We start from the raw sequence: 12529 nt of genomic DNA, 5'->3' as shown, positions 1-12529 counted from the left end.
TAATCCCAGCACTTTGGGAGGTCAAGATGGGAGGATTGCTTGAGCCTAGGAGTTCAAGAGCAGCCTGGGCAACATAGCCAGACCCTATCGCCACAAAAATAAAAAATTAGTCAGGCATGGTGGCACACACCTGTAGACCCAACTGAGGCTGAGGCAGGAGGATCTCTTGAGACCAGAAGGTTGAGACTGCAGTGAACCATGATTGCACCACTGCACTCCAGCCTGTGTGACAATGAGATCTTGTCTCAAAACAAACAAACAACAACAGCAAAAAACGAGTAAGGTTTAGTTTCCATTTTCAAGGAGTTGATTGTCTGGAAGAAGAGACAAGGGAATAAAAGAAATCCTAATTCCATAGAGACCAGAATAAAATATACTGGAGGAAATTGAACTTGGATATGTACAATATTCAGATCTTAGCAGCCAGTTGGCCTCACTCCATTCTCCAACTATTTCACATCAGCACACGTTAACTGTCTCTTATTCTACACTGAGATCTAGTTTTCTCAAACTGTTTCTAGGGCATATGTAGCTCCTGTCACTTCAAGTCATCCCTGCATGATCCATAGATAGAGTTAAGGCCCAAGCTGCCTTACATTTGAGGACTATGGTGAAGGAAGACCTCATGCTTGCATCTCATGGCATTCCTGATGTTAGTGGAGAGGAGAAAGGGGAGGAATGGTCTATTGGTCAACTCGGGCTGCCATAAGACATGCCACAGATGGTGCTTAAACAGCCGACATTTATTTCTCACAGTTCTGGATGCTGGAAGTTTAAGATCAAGTTGCCTGCAAGTTTGGGTTTCTCCTGAGACCTCTCTCCTTTGCTTTCAGACAGCTGCCTTCTCACTGAGTGAGGACACCACCTTTGCTCTCTGCCAACACATGGCTGGTGTCTCTTCTTCTCATAAGGACACCAGTCCTTTTGGATTAGGACCCCACTGATTTAACCTTAATTACGTCTTTAGAGGCCCTATTTCCTAGTAAAGTCACATTAGGGATTAGGGGCTTTAACATATGAATTTGGGGGAGACACAATTCAGTCCGTAACAGGGTTTGCAACATTGAGCCTAGGGGCCTAGGGACTTGGAATCATGCTCAGAGGTATCTGGCTGTGTTTCAGACTTTCTAAATGTTTCTCTTTCTCTTCACTGTTAAAAGAATAGATCCTCTCAAAATTGGTGCACCTGCTTCAGAACCTTCAAGTGACATCATGGGCAGATAACTACTTTCACAGCTGCAGTGTTGTATTTATTTATTTGTTCTAGATTCTTTTTTATTATGGTAAAATACACACAACATGAAAATACCATTGGTGACATTTATTATATTCGTAATGTGTGCAACCATCACCACTGTCTGGTTCCAGAACATTTTCACTCCAAAAGGAAACCCTGTACCCATTAAGCAGTCACTTCTCCTTCTTCCTTCCTCCCAGCCCCTGACAGGCACTGATCTACTTTGAAAGAAAAAATTTGTGGAGACAGGGTCTCACTATGTTACCCAGGCCAATCTTACACTGCTGGGCTGAAGCCATCCAGCTGCCTCAACCCCTACAAAGTGTTAGGATGACAGGTGTGAGCCGCTACGCCCAGCTCTGATCTACTTTCTGTCTCTCTGGATTTGCCTCTTCTGGACATTTTATATAAATGGGCTCATGCAGTATGTGCCTTTTGTGTCTGGTTTCTTTCAGTTGCCCAGTGTTTTCGAAGTTCTTCTGGGTTGTAGCATGTATTCATGCTTCATTTCTTTTTATGTCCAAATAACATTGCAATCGTACGACTATAACCCATTTTGTACATCCATTCGTTAGTTAGCAGATATTTTAGTGGTTTCCACCCTTTGGCTATTGTAAATAGTGCTGCTATGGACATTTATATAGAAGTTTTTGTCTCTACATATGTTTTCATCTCTTTGGGGTTACCTAGGAGTGGACCTGCAGGGTCATATGGTTATTCTATGTCTGACTTTTTGAGGAACTGTCAAGCTGTTTTGCATAGTGGCTGAACCGTTTTACATTCCCATCAACAACAGCGTTCAAGGGATCTGATTTCCCCACAACCTTACCAACATTATTTCCCATTATCATCATCATTACTATTATTGCCATCCTAGTGAAAGTAAAGCGGTATCTTGTGGTTTTGATTTGCATTTCTCTAATGATTAATGATTTTGGAGGTGTTTTCATGTGCTTATTGGCCTTTTGTAGATCTTATTTGGAGAAATGTTTATTCAAGCCAGTTTTTTGGGTTGGGTTGCTTTTTTGTTCTGGGTTGTAAGAGTTCTCTTATATTCTGGATACTAGATTCTTTTCATATATATGATTTGCAAATCTTCGCACATTTTGCTTTCCCTTATGCCATTCTTTTAGATATGAAGGCATTAGTGAAATAAGCCCTCCATGAAACTCCATATCTCCAAAATGAAAATGTATCCATAGTAAATCTCAAAATCAAAAATTAAAGGAGGTTCAGTAAAACAATGGAATAAGGAGGTGGGATGAGAGAGAACTATGTCAATAGTTTATAATGACAAATGAGAAGAAATATAATTGAAAATATGAAAATTACTTTTCTGGAAGTCAGTATGTCAATTACAAGAAAAATAAGGAGGGTGAAAAATTAAAAATTTTAAAGCAAGAACAATTTTTTCACAAATTTAGGAACATTTTTATTTTTAGATGAGGTTAGGTAATCAGAAGACAAAATTAAAATAAATGTAAATTAACATATTTGTTTGGGTTTTAACAAAAACACTTTAATTTAAAAGAACTTTTGGTAAACCAAATGCCAAATTTTCAATACTATTTCTATTTACGAGAGAAGAGGAGAAAAAGATGAATGAACCTAGTGAAAGCCATTCTCCCTAAAAGACTGCTGATGGGTATGCAGATGGTAAGAACCTTCTGCTCTTGCTGAAACTTGCAGAAAAACACTGTAGATCTTGCAGCTTTTAGAACTGCCAGCCAAATGAAATATGATTACCTCCATCTGATTTGTATCAACTCTAGTTAGTAAAGTCATCAGTAATCATTTCTTTAGTTACATGACTTGCTATTTGTACTAGTGAAGATGTGTCAGAAATTTGCTTTTAAATCAATTGGATTTTATTTTTATATATATACCTATATATATACACACACAGGCACATACTGAAAGGTAAAATAACTTGAAAATACACTTTTTCAGTTAGTGTCTATAGAATTCAACTGTTTAAAAAAGGGGGCGGCACTCTTTCATATGTTTTTAAATATATTTTGGCAGACTGCCTGACATTTCATTTTGATTATCATAAATTATGATTACTACTACCTTTATGTTGTAATTACTAGTTATAGTTTCTCAGAAGAAATGAGTAAAATAGTTTTGGTTGTCTTTTAAGACCAATGAGGGATTTTTTTATTTCCTATGGAAGGAACAAGACTATTTTAACATCTCCCAGTAGCACCTCCCATGCAGAACCTCACTAAATCCTTGGCAAGTTATTTTATAAAATTTCAGTACAGCATTCCAGATACACAAAGAAACGATAATACAAGAGTGACAAAGTGACATAAACGACCTTTCAGCATTGAAGATAGTCAACCACTACGTAGAGTAACCGTGAGAGGCCTCCCCTTAACTGTTAAGGAAGAAAGGAAACACAGTAATAAAAAAAAAAAGAAGACGAATTTGCTTAGAGCACCATACTTCTAAGTTCACCAATTATAGATTAAATTGTAGACTATTTGGGAAAAACTTTGTGTTTTAAAGGTGGCACTATCCGGTCACCAATCAATTCCAATATGAAATGTTAAACAATTTTTTTCTTCATAAATACATTCTAACAAATTGTGGATGTTTTGGTGAATAGGATCAGTGGATCGTGGAAGGAGGTTATGGCATAGGTACTGTCTGAAATTATACAATTCTAAATAGTACAATAAGTACAATTCTCTTGCATTAATTGTTTTTCCAAATGGCAAAAACTGAAAGTATTCACCCTCTGAACACCACCCAAATCAACTCGTGCTGCCATAGGAAGATGATACCTAACCATCTCATGGTCTGTACAGAACTCCCAGTTAATCAATCCTGGGCTTTCTGTAATGGAGGCTGTGGTGACCAGCCGTGTGGTGGGTGGGCTTGGGAGTCAGGAGAAATTGGGTACAGTCCAGGCAAACTAACACTCTCTATCTTTAGGGATTGAGCAAGTATCCTCACCAGTAAAATGAGGATAGTAATACTGTCTTATTCATGGGGCTGCTGTGAGGATTAAATGAAACCACGCACGTGAAATTCTTAGCATGGTGCCTGGCTCATAGTAAGCTCTCAATAAATGTTGGCTAATGGTATCTTCTAAGAAAACGACTCATTCTGAAAAACTCAGTCTTCCTTTGACTTCTTCTGGTCTCATTTTAAGTGTTATTCCTTTGATGATTTTTCTGACCTCCTTCCCCACCCTAACCTAGATTATGTGCTTAAATTGATGCTGTTCATTGTGGGTGAGAGCTTTGATCATACTTGCATTCTCTTTGCTTATGCAGTTCTTTGTCTTTTTGTCTGATTTCTGTGTTTTACCCAGGAGACTTTAGGCCCCATTTGAAGGAAATGGCCATGCTGTCTGGCTTCTTGATGAGTCCCAGTAGCCAGCACAAAACACAGTACACTGTAAGTGCATGGCATGTATTTCTTGAATGAATGATTTCTTGATATTGAATTTTTTTTAGCTTACTAGCTGAAGAAATTTGGTGAATAGTGCATTTAAAATACATAATTCTGTGTAGCTAAAAATGATACACAACCAAAAAACTGCAAGAAAACAAAGTGCAATGCTTGGAGAGAGGTTTAGTGAAAATAAGGTGTGTGTTGGGGAGCAGGGACATAGGGTAGGGTTTTTTCTTGGATTTGACGTTGTTGGGACAAGTGGAAGAATAATCAACAATGTCTGAATCTTCACATTAACCAGAACACACAAGCATCCAACGGCTGCTTGAATCTGAGTGTCTTTGCTGTAAGTAAAATTGCCTGGGTTCTGAAGTCATGAACTTGGAAGGGACCTTAGTGATCATCACGTCCTATGCTCCACTTTATAGATGAAGAAACTGAGGCCAGGAAAACGCAGTGATTCTCTACTAGTAGAGCTGGGCGTAGAAGTCAGGTCTGCTGACTCCCAGACGGTGTGGGAAGGGGCATTCGTTCCTTTAAAAATAATCACTGCTGCTTTAATAACATCAGCACCTGTTGTTCCAGCTTCTGGAAGAGAGAAGCTATTAATTTCTCCTTCATCAAAGCTGAATTTCTGGTCTGTCTGAACCTTGTTTTCTTCCTGACTGCAGCTGTCTAAACCACTAAGGCCACATGTTGGACGGAGGCACTTTCCTGCTGGACTCCGATAAATCACCACACCCAAATATAGAAAGAAAAAGGGATACAGATCATCCAGACCGTGGCCGAATGTGTGACATCTTTGCGGAACTCTCTCCGTTCCACCTTGTGGCGGAGGCCTCCAGCCCACCAGACACAGCCCCAGGCGTGTGAGTGAGCCACAAACATCGGAGCTCTTCCTGCATAGGGCCTGGGACCAACCGGGGCCGGGACATCAGCTGCTGGAAGCTGAGAGAGTTCATCTGAGCGGCGATTTCATGATCTGTAGGGTGGACAGTAATAGTAATCCCTTGAGAAGTTTGCAGAAACGAACCGAATGTTGAATGCCAAAGATCTTCACAAAGCAAATTGAGTTTCTTCCATTATTATTGTTATTTGTGTTAGCGAGGCCTGGATTGCTTAGGTTGTGTTTCCTCCAGCGCCTATTCCAGCAGGCAGACCCCGCCCACGGCCACACCTTTCTCCTCGCGCGGGTGGGAAAATGAGGGGCTGCGCCGCGCCGGAGGGGGTTCCTGGGCGGCGGGGAGCCGCGCATCGCGCATGCGCGCCGGAGAGCGGGGCGCTGCCGGCTTCTATAAAAGCGCAGCTCAGCGCGCAGCTAGCGGAGTCGGAGCTGGCCTGGCGCCGGGCGGAGCGAGGTTGCGGGCCGCTGCAGCGCTCGGCTTCTCCCGTAGCCCGGAGGAACGAAACTTCCGTGGGAGGCTTCCATCGGTGCGCACCTCCCGAGGGCGAAGCAGCGACCGGGAGAGGGAGCTCCGGCCGGAGGCTGCCGGGCTCCTGTGGGACCGCGCTGCAGCCGGGGAGGCGAAGGGGAACCCGGGCGAGCCGCCCGGCTGGATCCGCGCCCAGCAGCAGCCGCGGCCGCCGCCAGCCGGGCAGGCTCCGAGGACTGCGGCTTGGGGCGCGCCGGACCCTCGCCTCGTCCGGGACGTTCCCGGGATCTGGAGCGCTCCCTCGGCGACGTGCTGGGAGGATTGGCCGTCGGCCCCCCCGAGTGGAGCGTCGGGGCTGCACCCCTGAGGGCTGCCCGGGCGACCCGGCCGGAGCCATGCGGACCAAGTTCGGGGCAGAGGAGGCTGAGCGCGGCCGGTTGCCTCACTTGCTGCCCAGAGTCTTGCGCGCACTGCCCGCCTTCGCTCCTTCTACCCGCCCGAGGAGGGGATAAAGGAGGGGAGACGGGCCCCAATTCGCGCGCGGGACCCTGAGGCTTAAACCCTGCGGCGGAGCCCTGGCTCCAGGTCCGTGGCGGCGCGCCCAGCGGTCATCCGGCTAGAGTGAGCGTCCCTTCGGGGATGCTCAGGGAGGGTCCGGTTGCCGGTGAAGCCTCCAGAGGCTTCGGGACGACAGTCCCGGGGGCCTTCTTACTGCATCCTGAGATCTCCATCAGCGAGTGCAACTCATAAGGCAGCCCCTAAGGGGACCGGGCCACCGGCTGAGGAGGCGGATGGCTTAGGAGCTCCTGGACCTAGGGCCCGGCGTCGTCGCCTCCTGGGCGTCGCGGCAGAGGGGAGTGGCCCGCGCGGAAAGCGCCGCGGGACAGTCGGCGACGAGGCCCGGGGGTCGCCGGGGCCACGACTTCTCCGAGACCGCCCTGCGCTCTCTGGAGACGCGCCGCCCGCGCCAGGGTGGTGCCATGTGGGGCGGTCGCCGCTCATCCGTCGCCTCCTCCCGGAACGCCGCTTCGCTCCTGCAGCTGCTGCTGGCCGCGCTGTTGGCGGCGGGGGCGAGGGCCAGCGGCGAGTACTGCCACGGCTGGCTGGACGCGCAGGGCGTCTGGCGCATCGGCTTCCAGTGTCCCGAGCGCTTCGACGGCGGCGACGCCACCATCTGCTGCGGCAGCTGCGCGTTGCGCTACTGCTGCTCCAGCGCCGAGGCGCGCCTGGACCAGGGCGGCTGCGACAACGACCGCCAGCAGGGCGCCGGCGAGCCTGGCAGGGCGGACAAAGACGGCCCCGACGGCTCGGCAGGTAGGGCGGCCTGCGCCCAGCGCGAAAGGGAGGACGGTTGGCGTTGCCTGGACGTCAGGGACCTGGGAGCTTGGAGGGGGAGATTCAGGAAAGGACCTGGGACCAGGAGGCGGAGTCTGCAGTCTGGCTTATTACTTGGTCGATGTGGGTCACTAATTCACCCCCACGGGCCTCAGTTTCTGCATCTGTCAGCCAAAGGGTGGCTTAGAGTGAAATTTCCGAAGAAAATCACACTCCTAAGGCAGTGTGGGCCACAGATAGCCCCCATATTCCTTCCGACCAGGGTCCTCCGGGCCCCTCTGGCGTCTGCCGTCTCCATAGGGCTCCGTGTCTTAGGGGTACCCGAGAAGACGGTGAGGGTGCGCCCCCGCCCGTGAGGGCCTGGCAGACGTCCTTCCCGGAAGGCTCCCCGAAAAGAAGGCAGCTCCTCAGAGCTTTCCCCGGGGCTGCTGCCCTGTGCCAGACCCCGCGGATTCCCATCTTCTCCAAGCGGCGGCCCCTCTCCCCTGCAGCGGCCCGCCTCTGGGGTTTCTGGCCTGTTTTCCTTACCACGTCAGACTTAGTAGGTGGAACATCGGAGCAGTGCCCAGCCTTGCTCTTTGTGGCTTTGATTTTTTTTTTTCTTTTTCAAATTGCCAAAGCTAGACTTGGAAAGTAAACCCGTTAAAGAATTTGGTAGGTTGCACTTCATTCTTGAGAAACCTTCCGGAATGCCTCCCTGGGGTGGTGTCTACACCAGTCTCTCTCTCTTCTGTCTTCTCTCCTCTCTCCTCTCTTCTCTCTCTCTCTCTCTCTCTCTCTCTCTCTCTCGTTCGGGGGAGGGGAGGTAAAATGGCAAACGTATCCCCGAGGGGGCGGCTCCTCCTTTTTGTGGGCCCGTTGGGTGTACCTGGGAGACTTAGCCTGGTAGCACCCGGAGCCTGGGTTCGGGCTGCCTGAGCTTTGGCACAGCGTGGTTTGTGTTTATAGAGCTGCCTCCCAGGACCCGGTGAGAGACAGCTCTTTTCAGTGCCGTTCCCTTTTGCAGCCAAGCATTTTATTAGCATGCTACTCCCATTGTTCTGTCTTGAATCTGAAGAGCATGTAATTCCAGAACCAGCGCAGTCTTAAAACGCAGGCTCAGCCTCGCAGACTGTGTGGCCATGGAAGACAGCCCGGAGAAGCGAGCCAGACCCCAAACAGCTACAGTCAGATGTCTGCTGAATTGGGCTCATTAATGGTTTCCAAAAAGTTGGAATGGCTTTGGACTAGTGGGGACTTCTCATGACGAGACTTATGACGCCCTGTGTTGTGTGTGGGTGCCTTCTTCACGCTACTTTTAAACGTTTTTTTCCTAAAAATTGTATTTCTTCCACTTCTCTTCTGCAGTGAAGGACAACACGCCTAATTAAGCCTGCCGGGGGGCTTATGGTAGCGCTGCATTCCTTACCCCTGTGTAGTTATTTACATTTCCAATTAAAAATCCTGGAAAGAGAACAGTTATTTCTCCCCAAAACTCATTATGTGGACTGAGGCTGGTTTCAGCCAGTTTCTGCTATGACTGGGGTACATTTTTTTCCTGTTTTTCTCTTATTAATTTATTTTTTGATAACATATTTTGGGCTTGTGTCTCAATTTAGAGAATGAAATATTTATAACACGCCAAGGAAAAAGCCCTCATCCACTTCTCCAGTGAGCCATAGTTAGCCTGAAGTGATAGTGTAATTAGAACAGGTCTACTGCCAGGCACCAGCTGTGCTGCAGACACTGTGGCAAGTGTTTCTACCTGCTAAACGGGCGCTATATATAGAAACTGCTCTGTTTAGCATTGAAACTCCAGGAAATCTTCCACAGTCAGCCTTTGGTTAAATACCTATAAAGTATTGTTTTACTTACAAAGCATTATTTCTCCATAATTCCACCTGGTGTTATACTTTAAAAACACTGACTCCAGGAATACCAGAACAGTCAAAAGGAGCGTAATTAGAAAGCCTGGCTGCTCTAATGGATGATCAAAGGGTATTCATGGAGCTGACCTCAAAGGCGCGGGCTCCTTCCGAAAGTGCTGCCCCATCTGACTGCGGGCTGGCATTATGCTTTGCCAAGACCAGTAAGACCCAATCCGTCCCTGTCCTCATGTATTTCCCAAAAATATAGTCAGGGGGATGGGGCAAGAGCACATCAGAAAATGCAGGCTGTCGGTAACATAGGGTAGAATTCCACCAAAGTGGCTCAGAGGCATTCTGCAGGCACCTCCCGTCTGATTCTACCCCATCAACCTGCATCTAGTTTCTAAAGCCTTGTAGTGCCATCCCTATGGCTCCTAAAAGATTGTTTTAAGAAACGAATTTTATTTATTTATTTGAGTTGGAATCTCACTCTGTCGCCCAGGCTGGAGTACAGTGGCACAGTCTCGGCTTACTGCAACCTCTGCCTCCTGGGTCCAAGCGATTCTTCTGCCTCAGCCTCCAGAGTAGCTGGGATTACAGGTGCGCGTCACCACACCCAGCTAATTTTTGTGGTTTTAGTAGAGATGGGGTTTCACCACGTTGGCCAGGCTGGTCTTGGAACTCCTGATCTCAGGTGATCCACCCACCTTGGCCTCCCCAAGTGCTAGGATTACAGGCGTGAGCCACCGTGCCCCGCCAGAAACTAATTTTAAAATGGAGTTTGCTAGTGGTTTTATCAAAAGGTTTTTATTTTTACTTTTTATTGTTTTCTATTTTAAAAGCAGCTTCCCTGGTGAAGTATCATGGCCGTTGCTTTATGCTCTGAGGGCTTTCCCTGGGCACTCTTGCCTTCTTGGCTCGCTGTGGGTGACTCTTCTTCCTGCAACACGTGTCTTGTTGCTCCTGATGTTTGCTCTTGGGGACACTGTTTGAGGATGGCCCAATGCCTGGAATAACTTCCCGCCACCTCCACGCAGACCCCGTCACCTGGACCCAGTGCTACCCAAGGACCCTGGCTTTTGCTAGGGAAGAGCGAGGAGGGTCTTTTTTCAGCCCCTCCTTGACCAACCTCTTGTGCCGCACAGATGCCTTTTGGAAATGGTACTGACTTAGAGTCTGGCCTACATTTTTGACTTAACTGCTGATGAAAAAAGAACTTGCTAAAGAATGGTAAAGAGAAATTTGCAAGGAACTTAACTTTCTGGGGGAAAAAAGACTTTTAAATAAGTTTAAAGTCATTATTACTATGAAGATCCTACAACAATATGGTAGGGCAGACTTGTTTGGACAGTTTGATTATGGTAGGAAGTTGAGAACCATAACTGTCTTAACCTATTAAACACATATTTTTGCTAAATTGGATATCTGGCTCAATCAGTCTTGCAGTTGATGCGTTGAACTAAATATAAACAGTTTGCTTCTAGGGGCTGAACTGCCATGCCTGTAGGGTCTCAGGATCTTTCTAAACGCTTGATAAAGAATGGTGCATCTTATGGACTCCTAATATATGAACAGATTAGCCCAGTGTCGGCCCTTCAGCTGTGCGTATCGGTGTTGCGCATTCATTCATTGCCATTGCCAGTCGGCGATTGGACTGCATTCCCAGAGTAAATCATAATGTTGTGTTTCTGTCCTTTGCTTCAGTGCCCATCTACGTGCCGTTCCTCATCGTTGGCTCTGTGTTTGTCGCCTTTATCATCTTGGGGTCCCTGGTGGCAGCCTGTTGCTGCAGATGTCTCCGGCCTAAGCAGGATCCCCAACAGAGCCGAGCCCCAGGGGGTAACCGCTTGATGGAGACCATCCCCATGATCCCCAGTGCCAGCACCTCCCGGGGGTCATCCTCACGCCAGTCCAGCACAGCTGCCAGTTCCAGCTCCAGCGCCAACTCGGGGGCCCGGGCGCCCCCAACAAGGTCACAGACCAACTGTTGCTTGCCGGAAGGGACCATGAACAATGTGTATGTCAACATGCCCACGAATTTCTCGGTGCTGAACTGTCAGCAGGCCACCCAGATTGTGCCACATCAAGGGCAGTATCTGCATCCCCCATACGTGGGGTATGCGGTGCAGCATGACTCTGTGCCCATGACTGCTGTGCCACCTTTCATGGACGGCCTGCAGCCTGGCTACAGGCAGATTCAGTCCCCCTTCCCTCACACCAACAGTGAACAGAAGATGTACCCAGCGGTGACTGTATAACGCAGAGTCACTGGCGGGTTCCTTTACTGAAGGGAGAGGAAGGCAGGGGTGGGTTCTCCAGGTGGAAGTCTGCACGTGTCGGTGGTATTTGTGGCACGGTTCCTTTGGATGGCTTCATTTGCCCCCAGACTGTATGAAAACATCTCCAAATGAGCATTTCTGGATATGTGTCACCCAGGGTATCATTGATTTATGATGGGAAACTGGCCTCAGCTGGAGATGGCTGTGATGTTGCTGATGGGCGTGTAACAAATGCTTGAGTCCCAAGTGCCCTTGAGATATGGTTGGCAAAAGAATTTTATAAACTGATAAATTAAGGGTTTTTATTATGTTGTTATTATTTTTTTGTTGTTGAGTGCACAAGATCAAAATGCCTGGTATCTCCCTTTTACCTGGGCCTTTTTTTTTTTTTTTTTAAAATGAGACAGGGTCTTGCTGTGTTGCCCAGACTGGAGTGCAGTGGTGCTATCTCGGCTCACTGCAACTTCAGCCTCCCGGATTCAAGCAATTCTCCTGCCTCAGCCTCCCAAGTGGCTGGGATTACAGGTGCCTGCCCCCACGGCTAAGTTTTTGTATTTTTTGTAGAGACGGGGTTTCACCATGTTGGCTAGGCTGGTCTCACACTCCTGACCTCAAGCGATCTGCCTGTCTCAGCCTCCCAAAGTGCTGGGATTACAGGCGTGAGCCACTGCCCCCAGCCTGAGCCATTATTTAATGTTTTTATTTTTATTTTTTTAATGCATCCAAGGTTAAGGGGAAGACACAAATAACAGGACTATTCTAAAAGGAAACCTGTTTGAACTCTGTGAGATCAGTCATCAGCCTCAGTATTCCACAGGCACACCTTCATTTCATCGTAAAAAGATATACATTTTGTCTACTTTTGTGCTTTTGGGGCCTATTTTGTGCTTTTTTTTTTTACCTTGTGTAGAGATCTTATTACAAAGTGATTTTCTACATTAAAAAGAGACTGAAATAAATTGTATAGTTACTTAACTAATGAAGACATTTCAGAACTCTGGGATGATTTTAATCTTGAAGTAGTTGGTGGTGTAGTATTAAAACCATTCA

At 47.4% G+C, this 12529-nt stretch overlaps 1 protein-coding gene across 1 annotated transcript; it reads left to right on the top strand.

Annotated features, from left to right (window-relative positions):
* The first annotated feature begins 6930 nt into the window (after nt 1–6930).
* Nucleotides 6931–11849, top strand: SHISA2 (shisa family member 2). Its single transcript, XM_025364547.1, has 2 exons — nt 6931–7332; nt 10905–11849. Exons 1-2 carry the CDS (start codon nt 6999–7001, stop codon nt 11456–11458), a joined length of 888 nt encoding a protein of 295 aa, XP_025220332.1. The 5' UTR covers nt 6931–6998; the 3' UTR covers nt 11459–11849.
* The last annotated feature ends 680 nt before the right edge of the window (nt 11850–12529 follow it).

This window comes from Theropithecus gelada, chromosome 17, assembly GCF_003255815.1.
Source record: "Theropithecus gelada isolate Dixy chromosome 17, Tgel_1.0, whole genome shotgun sequence".
Classification (NCBI taxonomy): domain Eukaryota; kingdom Metazoa; phylum Chordata; class Mammalia; order Primates; family Cercopithecidae; genus Theropithecus; species Theropithecus gelada.
This window is presented reverse-complemented; position numbering and strand designations above follow the sequence as displayed.

Excerpts from the sequence above, each read along its gene's own strand:
- SHISA2 (XM_025364547.1), top strand. The coding sequence starts at position 6,999 with ATGTGGGGCGGTCGCCGCTCATCCGTCGCCTCCTCCCGGAACGCCGCT. Across the intron at positions 7,333-10,904 it reads CGGCCCCGACGGCTCGGCAG|TGCCCATCTACGTGCCGTTC; the intron begins GTAGGGCGGCCT and ends CCTTTGCTTCAG.